Source organism: Canis lupus, chromosome 1 (assembly GCF_003254725.2).
Source record: "Canis lupus dingo isolate Sandy chromosome 1, ASM325472v2, whole genome shotgun sequence".
Taxonomy (NCBI): domain Eukaryota; kingdom Metazoa; phylum Chordata; class Mammalia; order Carnivora; family Canidae; genus Canis; species Canis lupus.
Genome location: NC_064243.1, coordinates 71,005,484 through 71,025,536, shown reverse-complemented (window position 1 = coordinate 71,025,536; position 20,053 = coordinate 71,005,484). Strand labels below are relative to the sequence as shown.

Here is a 20,053-nt window from a genome sequence, read left to right as displayed (position 1 = left end):
TTTGAGAGAAAAAGCACAAGCCTGGGGTGGAGGGAAAGGAAAGGGAGAAGGAGAAGCAGACTCCCCAAAGGGAGCCCAAAATGGGGCTCAATCCCAGGACCCCAAGATCATGACCTGAGCTGAAGACAGTTGCTCCAACCAAATGAGCCACCTTGGCACCCCTTATTTATTTTGAGAGAGAGATTGTGTGTGCAAGAGAGTAGGGGAGAAGGGTAGAGGCAGAGGGGAGCAAGAATCTTAAGCAGACTCCACACCAAGCACAGAGCCCATCATGGTGCTTGATCCCATGACTCTGAGATCATGACTCGAGCTGAAATCAAGGGTCAGATGTTTAACCATCTCTGATTTTAATTCCTTGAATATATGCTAAGAAGCGGACTTGCTAGATCATTTGGTAATCCTATGTTAACTCTCTAAGGAACTGTCCAACTGTTTTCCATCGTGGTTGTACCATTTTGCATTCCCATCAGCAATGTATAAGGGTTCTAATTTCCCCACATCATTGCTAACACTTGCTGCTTATAATTTTTTTGATAATAAGCATCCTACTGTTATCTCACTGGTACCAATTCATACTTCATACTGAGGTTTTAATTAGCATTACCCTAATGACAAGTGATGGTAAGCATCTTTTCATGTGCTTTTCAAGCATTTTGTATATTTCCTTTGGAGAAATGTCTATTCAAATCTTACATTTATTTTTGAATTGGGTTGTTAATTTTTTGTTGTTGAGTTTTGATAGTTCTCCATGTATTGTGCATACATGTAAAGTGGATATTAATCCATTATCAGATATATGATTTGTAAATTTTACAAAAGATTTTATTTATTTATTCATGAGAGACACACACACACAGAGGCAGAGACACGGGCAGAGGGAGAAGCAGGCTCCATGCAGGGAGCCCAATGTGGGACTCAATCCCAGGACCCCGGGATTATGACCTAAGCCAAAGGCAGATGCTCAACCACTGAGCCACCCAGGCATTCCTGCAAATATTTTCTCCCATTCTGTGTGTTGTCTTTTCCATCTCTTGAAAGTGTCGTTTGATGCACAAATTTGTTTTATTTTCTTGAAGTTCAATTTATCTATTCTTTTCTTTTGTTTCCTGTTCAAGAAATCATTGCCAAATCCAATGTCATGAAACATTTTCCCTATGTTTTCTTCTAAGAGCTTTATAGTTTTACCTCTTATGTTTTAGTTTTAGTTTTTAGGGCCTTGAGTCATTTTGAGGTAAATTTTGTATATGGTAAAGGATCTAACTTTATTCCTTCAAATGTGGATGTTCAGTTTTGCCAGTACTATTGAAAAGATTGTCCTTTTCCTATCGAATGATCTTGGCACCCTGGTAACAATCTGTGTTTTAACTAGATCTCCAGATAACTCTAATGTACACTCAAATTTGAGAACCACTATAAGTGGGTTTTATCCTTATCTTACACTTAACCAACATAAGATTGGGGTAATCATAACCTGCCTTCCCTAATGCATTGAAGGCATTTTATCTTGAAATTATGAGTAGTTTCACTACAATCATCTAATGGGAATCCTAGACATTGAGAGTACTCGTATCAAAAAGGAAAACATTACCAGTTTAACGTTTGTTAAATTTGTCGATAACATTCGACAACATCCATACTTGTTATAACCAGTAAGTGATCCAATGAATTTCTCATTGCCCTGTTAGAATTAACCACACACACACAAAAGACCCATGACATTGGTTAATTGGGCTCTAGAAATAAGCTTTCTAGCAGATACTCTTAAAAAGATTTTTACCAAACTTGATCTTAAACTTGTTTATCATAAGTAATGTTCATCTCAAGTTTTAGTACAGGAAGTTAACAAGACTAAAATTTTTAAAACTTGCTAAATTTTGTATTAAAGCTCAGCTTGAATGTTAAATTGGTACTTAGCTTTCAAGTATTAGTGAAAAAAGAGACTAACTCATTATAAATAAATTTATTTACAGTATAGTTAAAATTTTTTGTATAGTTGGCTTGTATACAATCAAGCTAAACCAACCACATCTAAATGTACCCATGATATGCATGTCCAAGCTTTGTAGCAATATCTAGAAATTGATCTTCGATATACTCTTAGAAGAAAATGAGTTATATGAAACTGCCAAACATTTCAAAATTCAGTGACACAGATTGATTTCTACTTATTATTTAGATATCTAGGCTTATTTAATTGACAAATTAGACTTTGTATCTTAGTTAACTATCTTTCAGTGATCAGTCATCAATGAACAATAATTAAAGTAGTAAAGGTTAAAATGTTGAAACCACATGCTGTAGTTCTCAAAAATCAAGTCAACATGTGTAAAGGGAGGAATTATTAGAGGATTTATGAAATCTGGCCTGAACAAATTAATTCATCAGTGTAGCCAAAGGTCTGTCAATGAATTCAAGAACCTTTTCAAAAAGGGAAACATCTGTTGCAATTTAAGTTTCTGTTTATAAGTGAATGTTGTGGATTATTCTTTCTGAAAAAGGATACAACCATTTATACAAATGTATTTTAAAGTTAATTTTAAATTACTCTTGTGTCTTTGGGGATCATGGAGGGGGGCAATCATTAGGGGATTTGTACTATTATTGTATTCTCCACCCTTTCTTTGTGATGGAAGGTAATATGAATCCCATGATGCCAAACGTCTAGGAAGAGATCATTGTCTACATGGGTACTACCTATCTATGTTGAATTTATTGAAATGATGTACATAATGGGAGATTAAAAGTACTTCCAAAAGCATACACACATATATGTGTACACCGTATATACACATATACATTTCTGCCTTACACATTTACTTAGAACATAAACTTCAACTTAGAAGAATCCAATCATGTTTTGAACTGGGTACAGCAGGTATTATACACACATAATAGATAAGAAAACTGAAGCTTACAATCATTGCATGAACTTGTTCCAGAATGAACAGCAAACAAGTGGCAGAACTTAAACTTACACTAATGTCATTTGACACTGGGGCATTGCTCTTCCTGTTGCAACATATTACCTTCCCAGCTGTGTTTTCATAAACAATGAGGGCTCATCAGAGGTCACCTACCTTTGCTACTCAAAATGTGATTTGCAGACCAGCAGTATGGCTTTTCCTGAGGGCTTGTCAAAATGCAGGATCCCAGGCCTCTCTTAAACCTAATGAATCAGAATCCACATTTTTATAAGATCTGCAGGTACCTTTAATTGGTTTGGAACTCACTTTGGGGGGTGTCTGGTAGCTCAGTTGGTTAAGCATCTGCCTTCAGCTCAGGTTGTGATCTCAGGGCCCTAGGATAGAGCCCCACCTAGGGCTCTCTGCTCAGGGGAAGCCTGCTTCTGCCTCTCCCTCTGCCTGCCACTCCTCCTGTTTGTGCTCTCTCTTGCTCTTGCTCTCTCTGTCAAATAAATAAATAAATAAATAAATAAATAAATAAATAAATAAATAAAATATTTTTTAAAGAGAAGAACTCATGTTGGGAAACCAATTTACAGTTTAAAAACACCTGCTGTGGCAGCCTGGGTGGCTCAGAGGTTTAGCACTGCCTTCAGCCCAGGGCTTGATCCTGGAGACTTGGGATCAAGTCCCGCATCGGGCTCCCTGCATGGAGCCTGCTTTTCCCTCTGCCTGTGTCTCTGCCTCTTTCTCTCTCTGTGTGTCTTTCATGAATAAATAAATAAAATCTTCAAATAAAAATAAAATAAAAATAAAAATAAATAAAAAGAGCTGCTGAAATCCTTAAGATTTCATTTCAACTTTCATAACAATAGTTTTCTATATTTCAAAGATACATAATGATTAATTTTTGTGGAGTTTATTCCAGACTTATTAAAAGACAGAAGATTCACTATTATGGGTTTGAGACTAATTCTTTAATTTTATTTAGGAATTAGTTCAATGCCACACAGAAAAAAAAGTTGAGCTATTAACAGTCTTCAAATCATAAATAAAGCTTTAGAAATGATTTTGCTCACTTAAGTTTAAAACTCATGATATTCCCTTCAGTTATTTTTAATATACTCAGTGTATTCTTGGTATGATTTATAGTTTTTCATAATTAACTATGGAAAATGTGTGGCTTTTAGTTTGCCCAAGAATGGGGATCTCAGTTCAATATAGTGACCAGCAGTATGCATCAGTACTGCAAATGGAAACAACTTCATTCCAAATTAAGCCAATTCTCTCTATAATTCACTTTTATTATCTTCCTAAAACTAAAATCATCCCTGGTCAAAAATGTATTTTTCTTAGCACAGAGATACACGATAACTTATATTATCAAAAGGCCTTCCTCAAGCCTGTGGCTTCACAATAACCAGTTTCAATAGCAGAAGTTGATGACAGTCACTCAATAGTAAATTCTGGGCTTGAGAGTCTTTATGAACTGTAGATTCTAACTGGCTTTTAGAAGAAACCCATAGCCATGTCAAAGAGGAGTTAATTTCTATCTCTAGTATTTTTCTGTTCAATGAAAATCCACAGAATCCGATCTTAAAACTCTTTGTGCCTCTGACTTACCTAAGTGGAGCAGAGTCCCAGCTTGAGATGGGGCCATACTCACAATGCAACTTGAGCATAACTAAATATGTCAAGAAACCTTGCTGGGCTTTATCTGTTCACATGGGAATCCAAGGAACTTCAGGGGGAAGTTGTATGAGGAAGGCTATTATAGAAGGGAGTGTTGGCATTTAGTTCTTTCTTAACTACCCTCATAGGTAGCTGGAGCAGAAGGAAGCAGGTTTGATATGTGGAAGTTGGAGCAGGATTTCCTGGGTAGACCTGGCCAATAACATCAAGAATAAAGAAAAGGGAAAATATAAGCCAAATACCTTCAGAAAGTGAGAAGAATTTTATAGTTAAGTGTCTCACACATACACTGTATGTTAACTAAACTGAATGTAAGTAAAAAATTTAAAAATAAATAAATAAATGAAAGCAAGAATAATTTTAGATTAATAAATCCAAAGTAAAGGAAATTAAATAGAAGTTAAACACAGCATGGAATGAAGATGTGCTCAGCATCATTAGTCATCTCACACAATGTCCAAGAACTGTGAGCATGTGGAGCAACTAGAACACTTATGCATTGCTGAAGGTAGTTTATATTGGTACAACCACTTTGGAAAGCTCTTTGTCAGTATAAACATACATGCATATGTATCATGATCCAGCTGTTGCGTTCCTACGTGACAAAAACAAGTGCATATCCCAGTTTCCAGTCTGGAATATATGGAGCACAGAAGTCATCACTCCATCCTAACAAGGTAAACAAATGGAAAAATCAACAGCTCTTCTTAGATCTGTCAGAGAAATGAAGTCATAGGTCTAAGTGTTGTCCCCCAAATTGGAGAGGCAAACAGGCAATACAGAGAATCACAATTTTCATGAGCAAAAACCTCCGTGGGAACCACTATTGAGGTAGGAAAACCTGAACTGTATCTGAAAAATAGCTGAAAGCTCAATGAGGACATATATGAGACTTAAAACCTCAGGGAAGGGGGTCTAGTCTGGAAGGAAGGCATACTTTTGTGAGTTTTGGCTCTAGGAGCTCTAATAGGTTCTCACAATGAATATCAGAGAAAAATCCCCTCATGCTTTCAGCAAAGGAAGGGAGAAAAGAAACCATTTCGAAATAAGTCAGAACATTCCATTCTTCTTAGAAAGGCCTGACCTCAAGAGAAACTGTTTTACCAGAGCCTAACCTGTTGAGTTTTGTCAGAGCCTAACTGACATGAAAGAAGAGAAATATCCAACTCCAGCTCACTCTAACCATCTCAGCTTGCCTTAGGAGGGTTGGGGGAGAACTGAGAAACACTTGTGAAGTTCATAGCCCAGGGACACTGCTTACCAAAACACTGAGACCTAATCACAAGATGGTAGGTAGAATGCCTCTCCTCCTTTGACACCACAATTTGCTGGGCTTCCTTATATTTAGTACATCATGCTAGCTATCAAAAAAAAAATTTCAAAGCATACCAAAAGAAAAAAAAAATGCAGTTTGAAGAAACAGAGCCAACATGAGAACCAGATTCAGCTATGGCAGGGATGTTGGAAATATCAGACCATGAATTTAAAACAATTGTGATTAATAAGCTAAAGGCTTAAAGGAAAATTATTTCTCTACTCACAATACTTCTGACACCAAATGTGTAGGTTTTCCACACTGAGCAATTCTCCAATTCTCTTTGGACACCAACTGGGCATCCCGCAATTTAATTCAATTCTGACACTAACTACCCAAAGTTAGCACAGACCTCATAGGTTAAGGGCCCAGTCTGTTCTCCATCTCACATGCTAATTGCAAGAGGTGGGTTCCAGGTTGTCTGTCTCAGATACAAATCAGGAGTTCCCACAACCCTCTCCTTAAGTTTGATTATTTGCTGTAACAGCTCACAGAACTCAGGGAAACACTTTACTTACATTTACTAGTTTATTTTAAAGGATATAAATTAATAGCCAAATGAAGAGATACGTAGAGTGAGGTCCAGAAGGGTCCCAAGCATAGGAGCTTCTGTCTCCATAGTTAGAGATGTGCCCCACTGCCAGCATATGGTTGCCTTTACTGATTTGGAAGCTCTTCAAATATCATCATTTAGGATTTTTATGGAGTTTCCATTAGGTAGGCATGATTGACTAAGTCATTGGCCATTGGTAATTAACTCAATCTCCAGCCCCTCTCCCTTCCCTTAGATTCAGCAGGTAGGGTCGAAAGTTCCAGCCATGTGATTAACATGGGGGGTTCCTCTGACAACCAGTCCTCATCCTCCCAGAGTCACCTTATTTCCATAAACTCCTATATGGTTGAAAGGGGCTTATTATGAATAACAAAAGACATTGCTATCACCCCTATCACTCTAGAATTTATAAATTTTAGAAACTCTACTAGGAACAGGAGATGAAGATGAAATGTATATTTCTTATTATAACACAATATTACAATGTTTTGCTGGAAAAAGTAAATAACAGAACAGCAGAAGGGTAATGTAAGCAGACAGATGAAAATTCTAAAAACCAACAAGTAATGCTAAAAATAAAAACAAACAAACACTGTAATATAAATGAATAGTGCCTTTGATGGATTTAGTAGTAGATTTGACATGACTGAGGAATCTTGAGGATATGTGACAGAAACTTTCAAATTGAGAAATAAAGAGAAGAGAGATTAAAAAAAAAAGAATTGAATATCCAAAAACTGTGGGACAACTAAAAAAGATGTAACATACACACAATGGGAATACAAAGAGAAGAAAAAGAAAAAGGGACAGAAATAATATTGGAAGCAATAATGGCTGAATTTCCCCAAACTAGTCAGACCCCAAACCACAGATACAGAAACAGGAACCTCAGAGAACACCAAGTAGGATAAATGCCGCAAACAAACAAACAAACAAACACATAAAAGCAAACAAAAAACACAACACCTAGGCATATTAAACATTCTGAAAAAGCCAAAGGAAAAATACACCTTACTTCTAAAGGAACAAAGATAAGTTCCTATATCTTATAAAGGAACAAAGATAAATGACTATAACTAATCATTTAATGTCTGCTCTCAGATTACAAGAGAATTAAAGTAAAAATCAATAATAGAAAGATAGTGGGTAGCTTAGTGGTTGAGCATCTGCCTTTGGCTCAGGTCATGATTGGTCCTGGGATTGACTTCTGCATTGGGCTCCCTACTGAGAGCCTGCTTCTCCATCTGCATATGCCTGCCTTCTCTCTCTCTCTCTCTCTCTCATGAATAAATAAAATCTTTAAAAAAAAAATAGAAAGATAGCTTGAAAATCCCAAAATACTTGGAGATTAAGCAATACACCTTTAAATAAAACATAGGGGGATCCCTGGGTGGCGCAGCGGTTTGGCGCCTGCCTTTGGCCCAGGGCGCGATCCTGGAGACCCGGGATCGAATCCCACATCGGGCTCCCAGTGCATGGAGCCTGCTTCTCCCTCTGCCTGTGTCTCGGCCTCTCTCTCTCTCTCTCTGTGACTATCATGAATAAATAAAGAAAATCTTTTAAAAAAAATAAATAAATAAAACATAGGTTAAAGAAAAGTCGCAAGAGAAATTTAAAAAATAAGTTTAACTAAATGAAAATGAAAATACAACTTACCAAATTTGGGGGATTCAGCAAAAAGAAGTGCTTAGAGGGAAAAATTTATAGCATTGAATTGCATACATTAGAAAAGAAGAAAGATCTAAAATCAATAATCTAAGCTTCCACCTTAGGAAACTAGAAAGACAGAGCAAATTAAACCTGAAGTAAGAAGAAGAAAAATATAATGAAAATTAAAGCAGAAATCAATGAAATTTAAACAGGAAAACAATAGAGAAAATTGATGAAACCAAAAACTCATTCTTTGAAAAGATGAATGAAATGGAAAAGCCTCTAGTTGTGCTAAGAAGAGAGAAGATATAAATCACTAATATCAGAAATGATATAGGGGACATCACTACTGATCTCATGGAAATTAAAAAAATAACAAAGAAATATTTGTGAACAACTGTATATGCATGCACACAGACTTGATAACCTAGATTTAATGAGCTAGCTCCTTGAAACTCGTAATTTGTCAAAATGTACACAATAAGAAATAGACTATCTGAATAGGCCAAAATATATTAAATATATTAAGTCAATAACTTTACAAAGTCAATACCCTTACAAAACAGAAAGCAATAGGCCTGGTTGGGTTCAGGAGTGAATTCTACTAAACATGTAAAGAGGAATTATACCTTTAACTTGAAAAAACTATACATTTTCTATAATCTTTTCCAAAGTGTAAAAGCAAAGGGAATACTTCCTAACTTACTCTATGAGGCTAGCATTACACTAACACGCAAAGCAGACAAAGACATTACAATGAAACTATAGACCAATACCCCCTCATAAACATTGTAAACATCCTCAACAAATTATTGGCAAATTGAATCCAACAATATATATAAAAAGAATTATACACAACAACTACGTGGGATTTATCCCACATATACATGTTTACATACATTTTGAATGTTTCAACATTCAAAATTCAATTAATGCAATTCAACACATCAACAAGCTAAAAAGAAAAATTACATGATCATGTCAGTAGATTCAGAAAAAGCATTTGACAAAATCCAATACCATTTATGATAAAAACTTTCAGGAAACTAGAAGAGTGGAACTTCCCCAACTTGATAAAGAATACTTACAGAATGGCACCTGGGTGACTCAGTGGTTGCGTGTCTGCCTTCAGCTCAGGGTGTGATCTGGAGACCCTGGGATCGAGTTCCGCATCGGGCTCCCCTCAGGGAGCCTGCTTCTCCCTCTGCCTATGTCTCTGCCTCTCTCTGTGTCTCTCATGAATAAATGAATACGATCTTAAAAACAAACAAACAAACAAACAAAAAGGAATACCTACAGAAAACATGCCAATGAATGGCAAAAGAGTAGAAATTTCTGCTAAGAACAAGACCAAGGCAAGGATATTACCTCTCAGGATTCCTTTTTAACACTAACTGGCCGATCAACTAATGTGATAAGAAAAGAAAAGGAAATGGAAGTTATACAGATTGTGAAGGAAGAAATAAAACTGTTTTTGTTTGTAGACATGATTGTCTCTGAAGAAAATCTGAAAGAACTGACAAAAACACTTCTGAAACTAATAAGTAATCATAGCAAGGTGGGAGGATACAATGTTAATACACAAAAGTCAATCACTTTCCTATTCACCAGCATGAACAAATAGAATTTGAAATTTAAAATAATACCATTAACATTAGCTCCCTCCAAATGAAATACTTAAGCACAAATTTAATATATATGTACAAGATCTAAATGAGAACTATAAAACTCTGATTAAAGAAATCAAATAAGAACTAAAAAGATATTTTCCATGTTCACATGTTCATGGATATGAAAATTCAGTATCGTCAAGATGCCAGTTCTTCCCAATTCAGTCTAATAGATTCAACACAATCTCAATCAAGATTCTAGCAGATTATTTTGTGGATATCAACAAACTGATTCTAAAGTTTTTATGATAGAAGTACTAAGTTAGTTATCAAACCATAAGAAAACATGGAAGAAACTTACATGCATATTACTAAGTAAAAGAAGCCAATCTGAAAAGGCTACATGCTACATGATTCCAAACATATGACATTCTGGAAAAGGCAGAAGTAAGGAGATAGTAAAAGAATCAGTGGTTTCCAGGGATTAGTGGGGAGAAAGAGATGAATAAGCAGAGCACAAAGGATTTTTAGAGCTGGGAAACTATTCTGTGTGACATTATGATGGTGGATACATGTCACTATATATTTGTTAAAACCCATAGGATATACAACACCAAGAGTAAAACCTAATGTAAACTATGGACTTAGTGTAATGATCGATCAATGTAGGATCATTGATTATAACAATCTAGTGGGGGACATTGATAGTGGGATGACTGTACATATGTGAGGGCAGGAGATAGGGAAATCTCTATGCCTTCTGCTCAATTTTGCTGTGAACCTATAATTGGTCTATAAAATAGTCTAATAAAACAAAACAAAGTAATTTGTTCATCAAAAGGCATATTTTGCAACAATGAAAGCAGCAGAATGGAAACAAATGATACCATTTTTATACACTAGAATACTATATAAGGCAATGAAAAGGAAAAAAAACTATGGCTATATGTGACAATGTGGATGCTTTGCATTTTATGTCTCACTTAAAAGGCATGAGAGTATATATTTTATCATTCCATTTACATTAAGTAATTTCTATAGTGATAGAAAATAGGATCATGGTTACCTTTGGGTGGGGGGAATCGAGCTAGGAGGAAGCATGAAAGAATTTGAGTACTGAAAATATTCTATATTTTAGATCTAGGTGTATTAAAATATAAGTTTCATCTAGCTGCACACTTAAGATATGTGCGTTTCCTGAGGAGCAATGAATCTTTCCCCTCAGATTGTCCTTCAGACTGGTCCCCATATCCTCATGCCTGGATCCCAGGATGAAATAAATATATGGAGCTCATCAGTTAAAATCACGTGGGGCATTGTGAGCTGAAAGTGTCAGCAGCTTTGGCAATAAGGAGTACCACCAGCAGTGATGGAGAGGATCCTTTATATGGACATAATCTCCTCTACAGCTTTGGTTCCCACATCAACAGCAGGAGCAGTACCTTCCATTATAGCTATTGTCATGTTGGGGGCATCTCAACTGTTTTTGATATTTGCAGGGAATGGAAATTTTACCTCTGAGGTAGAAGGGAAAAGTGAAGGCTACCTTGTGGGGACCAAGAGAACAGGTTTGTGGAATCTACTTCTTCTGGAGTGGAATGACACACAAGGAGGTCTTCTTCCATTAGAGTTCTGAGTCATTTGAGATGGAAAGTGGAACCACACAGATGGTGACCAAAATGTCAGCCTCATTTTTGATAGAGCACTGAGAGAAGAAGGTATACAGACACGAGAAGAATGAGATTCCCAATATTTAACCTGAGGATTAGACAGGTTTATTCATCCATTAAAGGCAGTGCTGGAAAACCACAATGCCTTGCTTCCCTGCAATAGCAAAACCTTTATTAGTTACCTTATTATCAAGAGCAGCCTAAAGCATGTCTTCTGCAAGTAAGCAGACTCCAATAATAAAGGAGGGAAGACTAAGCCGTAAGTGTTCAGTTCATTATCCCAAGCTCCCTACTCAGATAAATACTACCCTTAAAAGGAGAAAGTGAGGTAGCACTGTGCCACATGAACAGATGTTCTCTGTGTTTAAGCCTCAGGAATGGGAAATGAGTGCCTTCCAACTGCCCCAAATATCTGGCAGGAATATGAAAATCTTGAGTTCCCACAGAGCAGATGAGTTGTGATTATCATTATGGTCTATTTTTAGTCAGGTGATGGTGTAGCCTTGGAATTATGTCACAAAGGAGTGGCACACCCTGAATTTAGGGTATTTTGTGATAACATCTGGAGGTCATCATCTTATGTCAGGGTCCTGAGAGGGTATCAGGAGGCAAAAAGAGACTGATGATATTTTTTGTCTGCTTATGAGGAGAAAAAAAGCAGCCCCAGATTTGAATCAGAACACAATTATCATAATTCTAGATGCCTGTGTACCAAGGTCACTGGAAAAAGAGTATTCCTTCTTCACACATGGGCCAGTGGAGGAGTAGGAGATATGTCTACAAGGGTCTTTCATCTGGACAGCCAGTTGCCTCAAAAAGAGGTCAAATCCAATCTTTCTTCTAAAGTAGGAGCCAGGGCTGGAGTAGGGCTCCAGTTATAAGGAGGGGAAAAATCTCAATGTGCTCAGAAAGTTGCACATTTTTATACAGAAAATAATACATTTAAGTTTAAGGTCATTTCAAGCTGAAGTAAAGTGAATGAAATTGCTATAGTTTTAAAGGTAAAGATACAGAATCACCACAATTATAGCACGTACCAAATTTCAGGTACTTTACAAAAATTGGGCTTGGGACATGTTATTTTCAGTTATAATTGTATAATATTTTCTTTTGTTGTTGTTTTTGTTTTTTTTGTCTAGTATTTTCTTAACATTTTGAAAATTATTAATATTTTTGAGAATCACTCATAATTTTTACCCATGAGTTCATTTAAATATGTAATTTTAACAGCTGCTACATTAAGCCTTATCCAGACACTAAAATTACTTCCAGAATAATATATGTCTAATTTATAATGAAAGTCAACAACCACATCACAAATAGAATTACTGAATAGAATAGAACCAAATAGAATTTACTGGAAAGATATGCTTTAATATTTTTAAACAAAACTCCAGTAGTCCATAAGCATCTGTGTCATGAAAGAAAAATAGAGGGTTTCAAATCCTTTGCAGGGCAGATTATCAAGCCAGTCATTTAGTGCATCTTTAAGAGAGCAGAGTAATTGTGGTGAAGGAATCAGAGAAGATTCTGGAGATGCACAGTCGGACGTAACCAGAAGGGACACCAACAAGGGAGGGAAAGAGCAACCACAAGGAAGGAAGGAGACAAAGTTGTTACAGACTGTCCCTATTTCACCATTTTGCAAAAGATTGAGTCTAAACTTCTAGCAAATCAAGATGGAAGATTTGTAAAACCACAATTAGATACTTAAGGCAATTCTTCAAGTTTTACTTTAATCTTTGGCATAATTTCTTCTACTCTCTGGATTATTGGAATCTGCAAACAAAAAAACATTCTTCATAGAAACAAGAAAATAAACGATTATCTCTTATATTAGCACTATTTTTTTTTTCTTTCTGATGTATTCCCTTGTGGGCTTCTCAGGTGTCCTGAGTCTGTGGGAAAGAACATTTACCAGTTAGTCACTGAATACTTATTTATACTCCTCCCTGCTCTACTGATCAAGAGAAGAAAACTTTTTGACTTCTTAAAAGTCCATTTTAGATGTTCCTTAAATGACTCAGTTGACATGTTCCTTGGTGATAAGCAATCTCACGATGACTAAACCAGCTTCTACTTTTGACATCTTCTAGTAGAAGAAATGAGTCTCTGTGTAGAAGTTTCTTTTCAGGTGGCCTTTATTTCAATTTTAACAAATAACCACTTCTATAATAGGAAACTTTCTTTTCAAGAGATCAGAATGTTATATTGATGCAAAGTGCTTATTGCTGCCAAATTCTACCTCTCAAAAAGTCAGAAGACACTGACTTTCTATTGCTGTAGAGATCTTTTTAAAGAGTTCTTTACATGGCAATGAAGAATAATACTTTTTTCTTGTGCTTTGGATTTTCAGAAAAATAAGAACATTCTTCCTAAGAAATGGGCACCAGTAGTCTCTGAATGCAGCTGACTGAAAAGTGGGCTTTTACATGCAAGGTGGAAATCTACATTCAGTGAAGGTAACTAGAAAGCTAATATTTAATATTAGCTCTCTCAGAGCCAGATTCTCTCTCCCTAATCATCCTGTAAACCTATATTATTCATGGTGGGTTTCAAAGCAGACCGGGATCATTAAGGCACTTGAGAAGGGTTGGCAGGGATGCTGTAGTATCAGATGAAACTGTGGTGGTACACTGGGTTTGAGGAAATGTTGGAGGGACCATGACCCAGTACTTGTCAATGTTCTCAGGGCTTGTTGGAAACAACAGGCTATCATGATGGATTTTCCAAACATATTTAAAGCGAAGGGGGAAAAAAAACGGGAAGGTATATGGGGTGGTAGAATAAAAGCAAGATAAACAGAAAAAAAAAAGAAAACAAAGAGCAATTGGGTATTAATTGTGGAGTAAATAGCAAGGACTATTAAAATTATGTAGCAACAGTTATAGATCTTTCATGCTAATTTAGATCACAGCATATGATGTAGTTTGTGCATAAACTTTATTTTAAATTATACAATTATCATTACATTCTGTCAAAGGCCCCTGAATTAATAATTTATCTCTGATCACATTGTTTAGTATTGTATCAATAAATGTCAATGCCAAATATTAAGAGAGTAATTTTTATCACCATTGTATAAAACTAACAGATATTTCTTTGGCTAAATTTTTCTCTTTTATATTTACAGGTAGACCAGTTTGCTATTGAGTTTGTTTCTCCAGCCTGGGCTATAAAAATAAAACAAAACAAAACACCAGCATCCTCTGGGAATCACTTGGTCTTAATCCAGCATTACAGAGATGCCAAAACACAATTTCAGCGAGGTCCACACTTACTCAGGTAAACTCACTAATTCATGTGCTATGTTAGCTAAACAGTAAAATATATTTAGTCATTCTGCTTCCAAAGATTGTTAGATTTTATACTAAGGATTTCATCTGACTGCTATATAAAATTTGTGTAAAGGGCAGCCCTGGTGGCTCAGCGGTTTAGTGCCACCTTCAGCCCAGGGTGTGATCCTGGAGACCGGGGAAGGAGTCCCATATCAGGCTCCCGGCATGGGGCCTGCTTCTCCCTCTGCCTGTGTCTCTGCCTCTCTGTGTGTGTGTGTCTCTCATGAATAAATAAATAAAATCTTAAAAAAAAATTGTGCAAAGATTGGATATCTATCATAGCAAAGATAATATGCTGACCTCTATGAACTTAAAGTTGTGTAGCACTCTAAGCCATTGGCATCCTTGTTTATCCTGAGAATGTACATAATACTTAGAAACAGATAATTGATATTGTAAGGCTAACTGCCCATATCTTAAGGATGATAGTCATTGTTTTCTTGGCATTTTATTTAGTATCAAGCCAATGGCATTCTCTGCAAGGAGTGCTTGTTCATTCTTGAACTTAGCTCTTTATCTTTGATAGAGAATTCCTTTAGATCCTTTTTTAAAAATTCAAAGAGGATACTTACCTGGCAGGGGAGATACCATGATCACAAAAATTCAAAGAGGAACTTCTATTATAAATGCTTAAATAATTTTTGTTTTTATCAACTTTTTATTATTAATATTTTTAAGCATATAGAAAGTTTGGAAGAAAAACACAACAAGCGTTCATATCACTCATATACTTACCATCTAGATTCAGCAGTTGTTAATATTTTGCCATGTAGGCTTGTGTGCATGTTATGTGTACAGTTGCTGAATCCATTTCAAAATAAGTTACAGACTTCGTGATTCTCTTCCCTAAATGTTTCAGCTGCATCTCCTGAAAATGGCATTCCACTGCATAATCACATCATTAACACAACTCAAGAAACTTAACAGTACTTGTATATTATCCAATACTCAGACCATATACCATTTTCTTCGTTTGTGGCCCAAATATATTTTATGTAATATGTTGTATAGCTGGGATTTTTGGTGTCTCTTTAATGTCTTTTAATTTAGAACAGAGTTGTCCCCAGTACTCTCCACCCCTCAACACACATTTTGTTTTCTTTGGTATTGAATTTTTAAAGTATCCAGGCCAGTTTTTTTGTGTAATATTCTACATTCAGATCTACTTGATTACTTCTTCCCAGTGTTATTTAACTTGTTTATCTCTCCTGTGTATTCCTTGTGAATTGTGAGTCTTTAGGTCCATCTTAAACGTCTTAATGACTTCATAAAATTGTAACTATAAGTGGCATTAAGTAAGACGTTTCTCCTGTGCTTTATAATTTCTTAGCAAAATATATGCTACACATTTACCAGTTGAATTATGTCATTCATATTCAACCTCTTTGCATTCTTATAAGTCATCTACACATTTTCATTTAGAATGTGGTATGCTGGGATCCCTGGGTGGCGCAGCGGTTAAGCGCCTGCCTTTGGCCCAGGGTGCGATCCTGGAGACCCGGAATCGAATCCCACGTCGGGCTTCCGGTGCAGGGAGCCTGCTTCTCCCTCTGCCTGTGTCTCTGACTCTCTCTCTCTCTCTCTGTGTGTGTGACTATCATAAATAGATAAATAAATAAAAAATTAAAAAAAAAAAAGAATGTGGTATGCTATACCAAAAATTGGTCTTTTCCTGCCAGAGTGCCATCTTTTTTTTTTCTCAGTAATCTGTTTGTGACTTTTAATTAAATATACTTATCTGTACTGACAGGCAGTAGATCTTAGAACTATCTAAACTGCAGATTATCAGCTTCTAGAGTAATAATATGTATTGTGAATTATAAAAATAATGCAATTTATAAACATAACTAAATTCTTTAGTGTACCAACTGTGAGGGAAATCTCTGTGCTGTATTTATAATATGTATTAAGTAACATGAAGTCTCTAAAGAATTGTGACATTTTAAATTAATCCAAGCTATAAGTATCTGGAAAACTCATATCTGAAAGGTTTCATAGAGACTGCACATTAAACTAATTACAAATCTATTACAATTGGTTAAGTTAGTTCTTTAAGCTCTTCTCAAGATAAGATGAAAGTTGAGAATGTTTATTTATGACTGATGTGACTATTTATGCACAATATCTGTTTTTAGGGCAACATTTCAGTCTTTTCAGAATTTACCTCTTAACTAGATACTGAGGGGATAAAATAGTCCAGAAGGAATAAATTCAATTATAAAAAGACAGTAAAGTGTACAATGTGAATTACTATACAGTGTCTTGCATCTGAGAATCATTATACATACTATAGAAAAGAGTTAAAACCAGAAAAGGAGATATTTTTATCCATTCACTTAGACATTTGAGAATTAAATAGAGAGCTGATATGCCCTTAATGTATATTATCTGATGGTAGAGGAGGGCAATGTTTTTAAAAATTGGTTTATTAAAAGTTAATTTATCAATTTGCCAAAAATTAATTTTAATTGATGTTCTTCTTAAATATATTTGCCCACTAGAAAGAAATTATTCTTGTATATATTCAACTGATTCATTCAACAAATATTTACTGAGCATTGTATGTGCTGTGCCCATAACAAGAAGTCACTGCCCTCATGGTGCTTAAGGGAGATGGACAATGAATATATAAAATATATATAATATGTAACATTAGGTAGTGATAAATGCTATAAAGTCCCATTTGTACCTCCTCCTCCTTTCTTTCCTGACTAGATGTCAATGGTCTGAATCTGGTATCCATCCTCTGGCAAACAACCAAGAAAGCCAAGAAAGTGACACTGCAAAAGTCACATAAGGATCGATGGTCCTTACCCTGGATGAGTGACGGGGGTGCTCTTTTAAATAGATGGATTCAGTGAAGCATCTGACAACAGAAATCAGAATAAACTTGGAATGTGAGCCATGAGAAGATCTGGGGGAACAATAGTCAGGCTGAAGCAACAGTAAATATTAAAAATATAAAGACAAACTCCTTGATCAATACCTATTAAAAAGTCTAGACTAGAAGAAAATGATCATAAGTACACTAGACTACCTACAACCTCACTTGCTACAAATTGAATATTCCCTAAAATGATCCCATGAATACATATTATTGTGAATACGTGTACTCAATATAATCAATGTATTTTTGAATGTTAAGTAATCTTGTACACTGTTTCTCCATTTATTTAGACCTTTATATCCTATAATTGGGCTTGAAAACTTTCTCCATAGAGATCTTGTATATTATTTTAAAAATTTGCTACTAGACAATTAGTTTCTATTATGTTTTTTTAGATGTTCATTGCTGGTACAGAGAAACGTTACCGACTTTTAAAAATTGACCTTGTGCCCAGCATCTTTGCTAAATGTCCTGATTTGCTTTACTTTCTTGATCTGTATAATATCTATATATAATGTTGCTCTTTGCCTTTTATTCTCTTCTGATAGATAGTAACATTGGTATGTTAGTCCTTTTTATGATTGTTTATATTTCCCTGTTATATTTTTTCAATTATTTTAAATTCAACCTTTCTGTATCTTTCTGTTTTAGATGTTTCTTAGTTTTGCATTTAGCGTTTTGTTTTGTAATCCAATAGGAGTACCTTTTACATTTACTATAATTACTGTTATAAACGATTTATTTCTGCATTTCATACTTCCTCTTTGTTTTCTTATTCTTTCTTTCTTCCAAACAGATAAAAATTTCCTCTGCTGGTTTGAGATTTACATTCTAACTTTACTCTTCTAATGGGTTATCCTTAACTTATTAAGACCTATTGTTACACTTTTTCTTATTTTTCTATTTCCTAAATTTATCAGTATCTATACCTTCCCTCAAACAATACAAATCATTTGGTTTTCTCCCATTTCTTTCTAGCTGCTCTCTGAAATGTTTTAGTTTACATTGGAATTTCAGTTTTGAATTGTTATGTGTTTTTTCCCCATTTTATCTTTTCTTTTCCTTCTTCATCTTTTGTTCTAACATTTTTAGACAATAGTGAATTTTAAAAAGTTACTTGCTCACTCCTTCTTCCCATGTCTGTATAACATCATTTGAATTTATTGTTCTTGGAGTTCTTCAAGAAGTTTTTATGTATTTTTAAATTGTGGTAAAATATACATGACATAAAATTTACTAATTTAACCATTTTTATTTTTAGGTGTGGTAAAGTACACAAAATTTACCATCATAACTGTTTTTGTTTTATTTTAATTTTTAAAAAGATTTTATTTATTCACGAGAGACACACAGAGAGAGGCAGAGATATAGGCAGATGGAGAAGCAGATTCCCTGTGAGGAGCCTGATGTGGGACTCGATCTCAAGCCCCCAGGATCACGACCTGAGCCAAAGGCAGATGCTCAACCACTGAGCCACCCAGTTACCCCTTGTAACTATTTTTTTAAGTGTACAATTCAGTAGTGTTAAGTACATTCTCATTTTTGTGCAACCATCTCCACCCTTCCATCAGGAACATTTTTCATCTCCTTAAACTGAAACTCTGTACCCATCAAACATAAGTTCCCATCTGTCCTCCCCCTAGCCTCTGTCAAACACTGTTCTACTTTCTGTCTCTGTAGATTTGGCTACTCTAGGTATCTCATCTAAATGGAACCATATACTGTTTGTTCTTTTGTGTCTGGGTTATTTCATTTAGCATGTCTTCAAAGTTCATCCATGTTACAGCACGTGTCAAGATTTCCTTTTTAAGGCTGATAATATCTTATTGTGTATATACATTTTGTTTATCCATTCATGCAATGATGGACACTTGGATTGCTTCCATCTTCTGGCTGTTGTGAATGATGTTGCTATGAACATGAGTATATAAATATCTGAGTCTGTACTTTTAATTCTTTTATGTGTATACACATAGATAGCCATTCTAATGGATGTAAGGTAAGGTTTTGACTTGCCTTTCCCAAATGATTAGTGATGTTGAACATCTTTTCATGTATTTACTAGCCATTTGCATACTGTCTCTGGGGAAACGTCTATCAAAGTCCTTTGCCCATTTTTGAATTGGGCTGCTTTTAGATTGTTTATTGCTTGTGGATATATATGTAACTGATTTTTGCATTTTGACTTTGTATCCTGCTACTTTGCTGAATTCGTTTATTAGTTGTTGTTGTTATTGTTTGTTGTTGTTATTTTTAAGTAGGCTTTATGCCCAGCTTGGAGCCCAATGCAGGGCTTGACCTAAGCTGAGATCAAGAATCAGATGCTCAACTGACTGAGCCATCCGAAAGGCCCTTCATTTATTAGTTCTAACAGCTTTTTTGAGTGTGTGTGTGTGTGTGTGTGTGTGTGTGTGTAGTCTTTAGGGCTTTCCACA

At 35.5% G+C, this 20,053-nt stretch overlaps 2 protein-coding genes across 25 annotated transcripts in view; one reads left to right on the top strand and one right to left on the bottom strand.

The window, feature by feature from the left end:
• The first annotated feature begins 11,168 nt into the window (after positions 1–11,168).
• ERCC6L2 (ERCC excision repair 6 like 2) overlaps positions 11,169–20,053 on the top strand; it is a 161,059-nt gene continuing 152,174 nt past the window's right edge. The window contains exons 1-3 of one of the 3 annotated variants that reach the window (XM_049115792.1): positions 11,169–11,291; positions 13,750–13,855; positions 14,527–14,678. In XM_049115792.1, the coding sequence (XP_048971749.1) occupies positions 14,639–14,678 (40 nt within the window). In that variant the 5' untranslated portion in view covers positions 11,169–11,291; positions 13,750–13,855; positions 14,527–14,638. Of the gene's footprint in view, positions 11,292–12,043; positions 12,215–13,740; positions 13,856–14,526; positions 14,679–20,053 lie in introns of those variants that run through there. The other 2 variants (XM_049115790.1, XM_049115795.1) reach the window with 2 other exon arrangements.
• LOC112644596 (uncharacterized) overlaps positions 12,731–20,053 on the bottom strand; it is a 36,560-nt gene continuing 29,237 nt past the window's right edge. For 4 of the 22 annotated variants that reach the window (XR_007413754.1, XR_007413748.1, XR_004810028.2 and 1 more), the window contains 3 exons: positions 17,546–17,597; positions 15,467–15,599; positions 12,737–13,291 (listed from right to left, as the gene is read on the bottom strand). The gene's annotated coding sequence lies outside the window, so the exon portion shown is untranslated. Of the gene's footprint in view, positions 13,292–15,466; positions 15,600–17,420; positions 17,646–20,053 lie in introns of all 22 variants that reach the window. The other 18 variants (XR_007413751.1, XR_007413746.1, XR_003126523.3 and 15 more) reach the window with 15 other exon arrangements.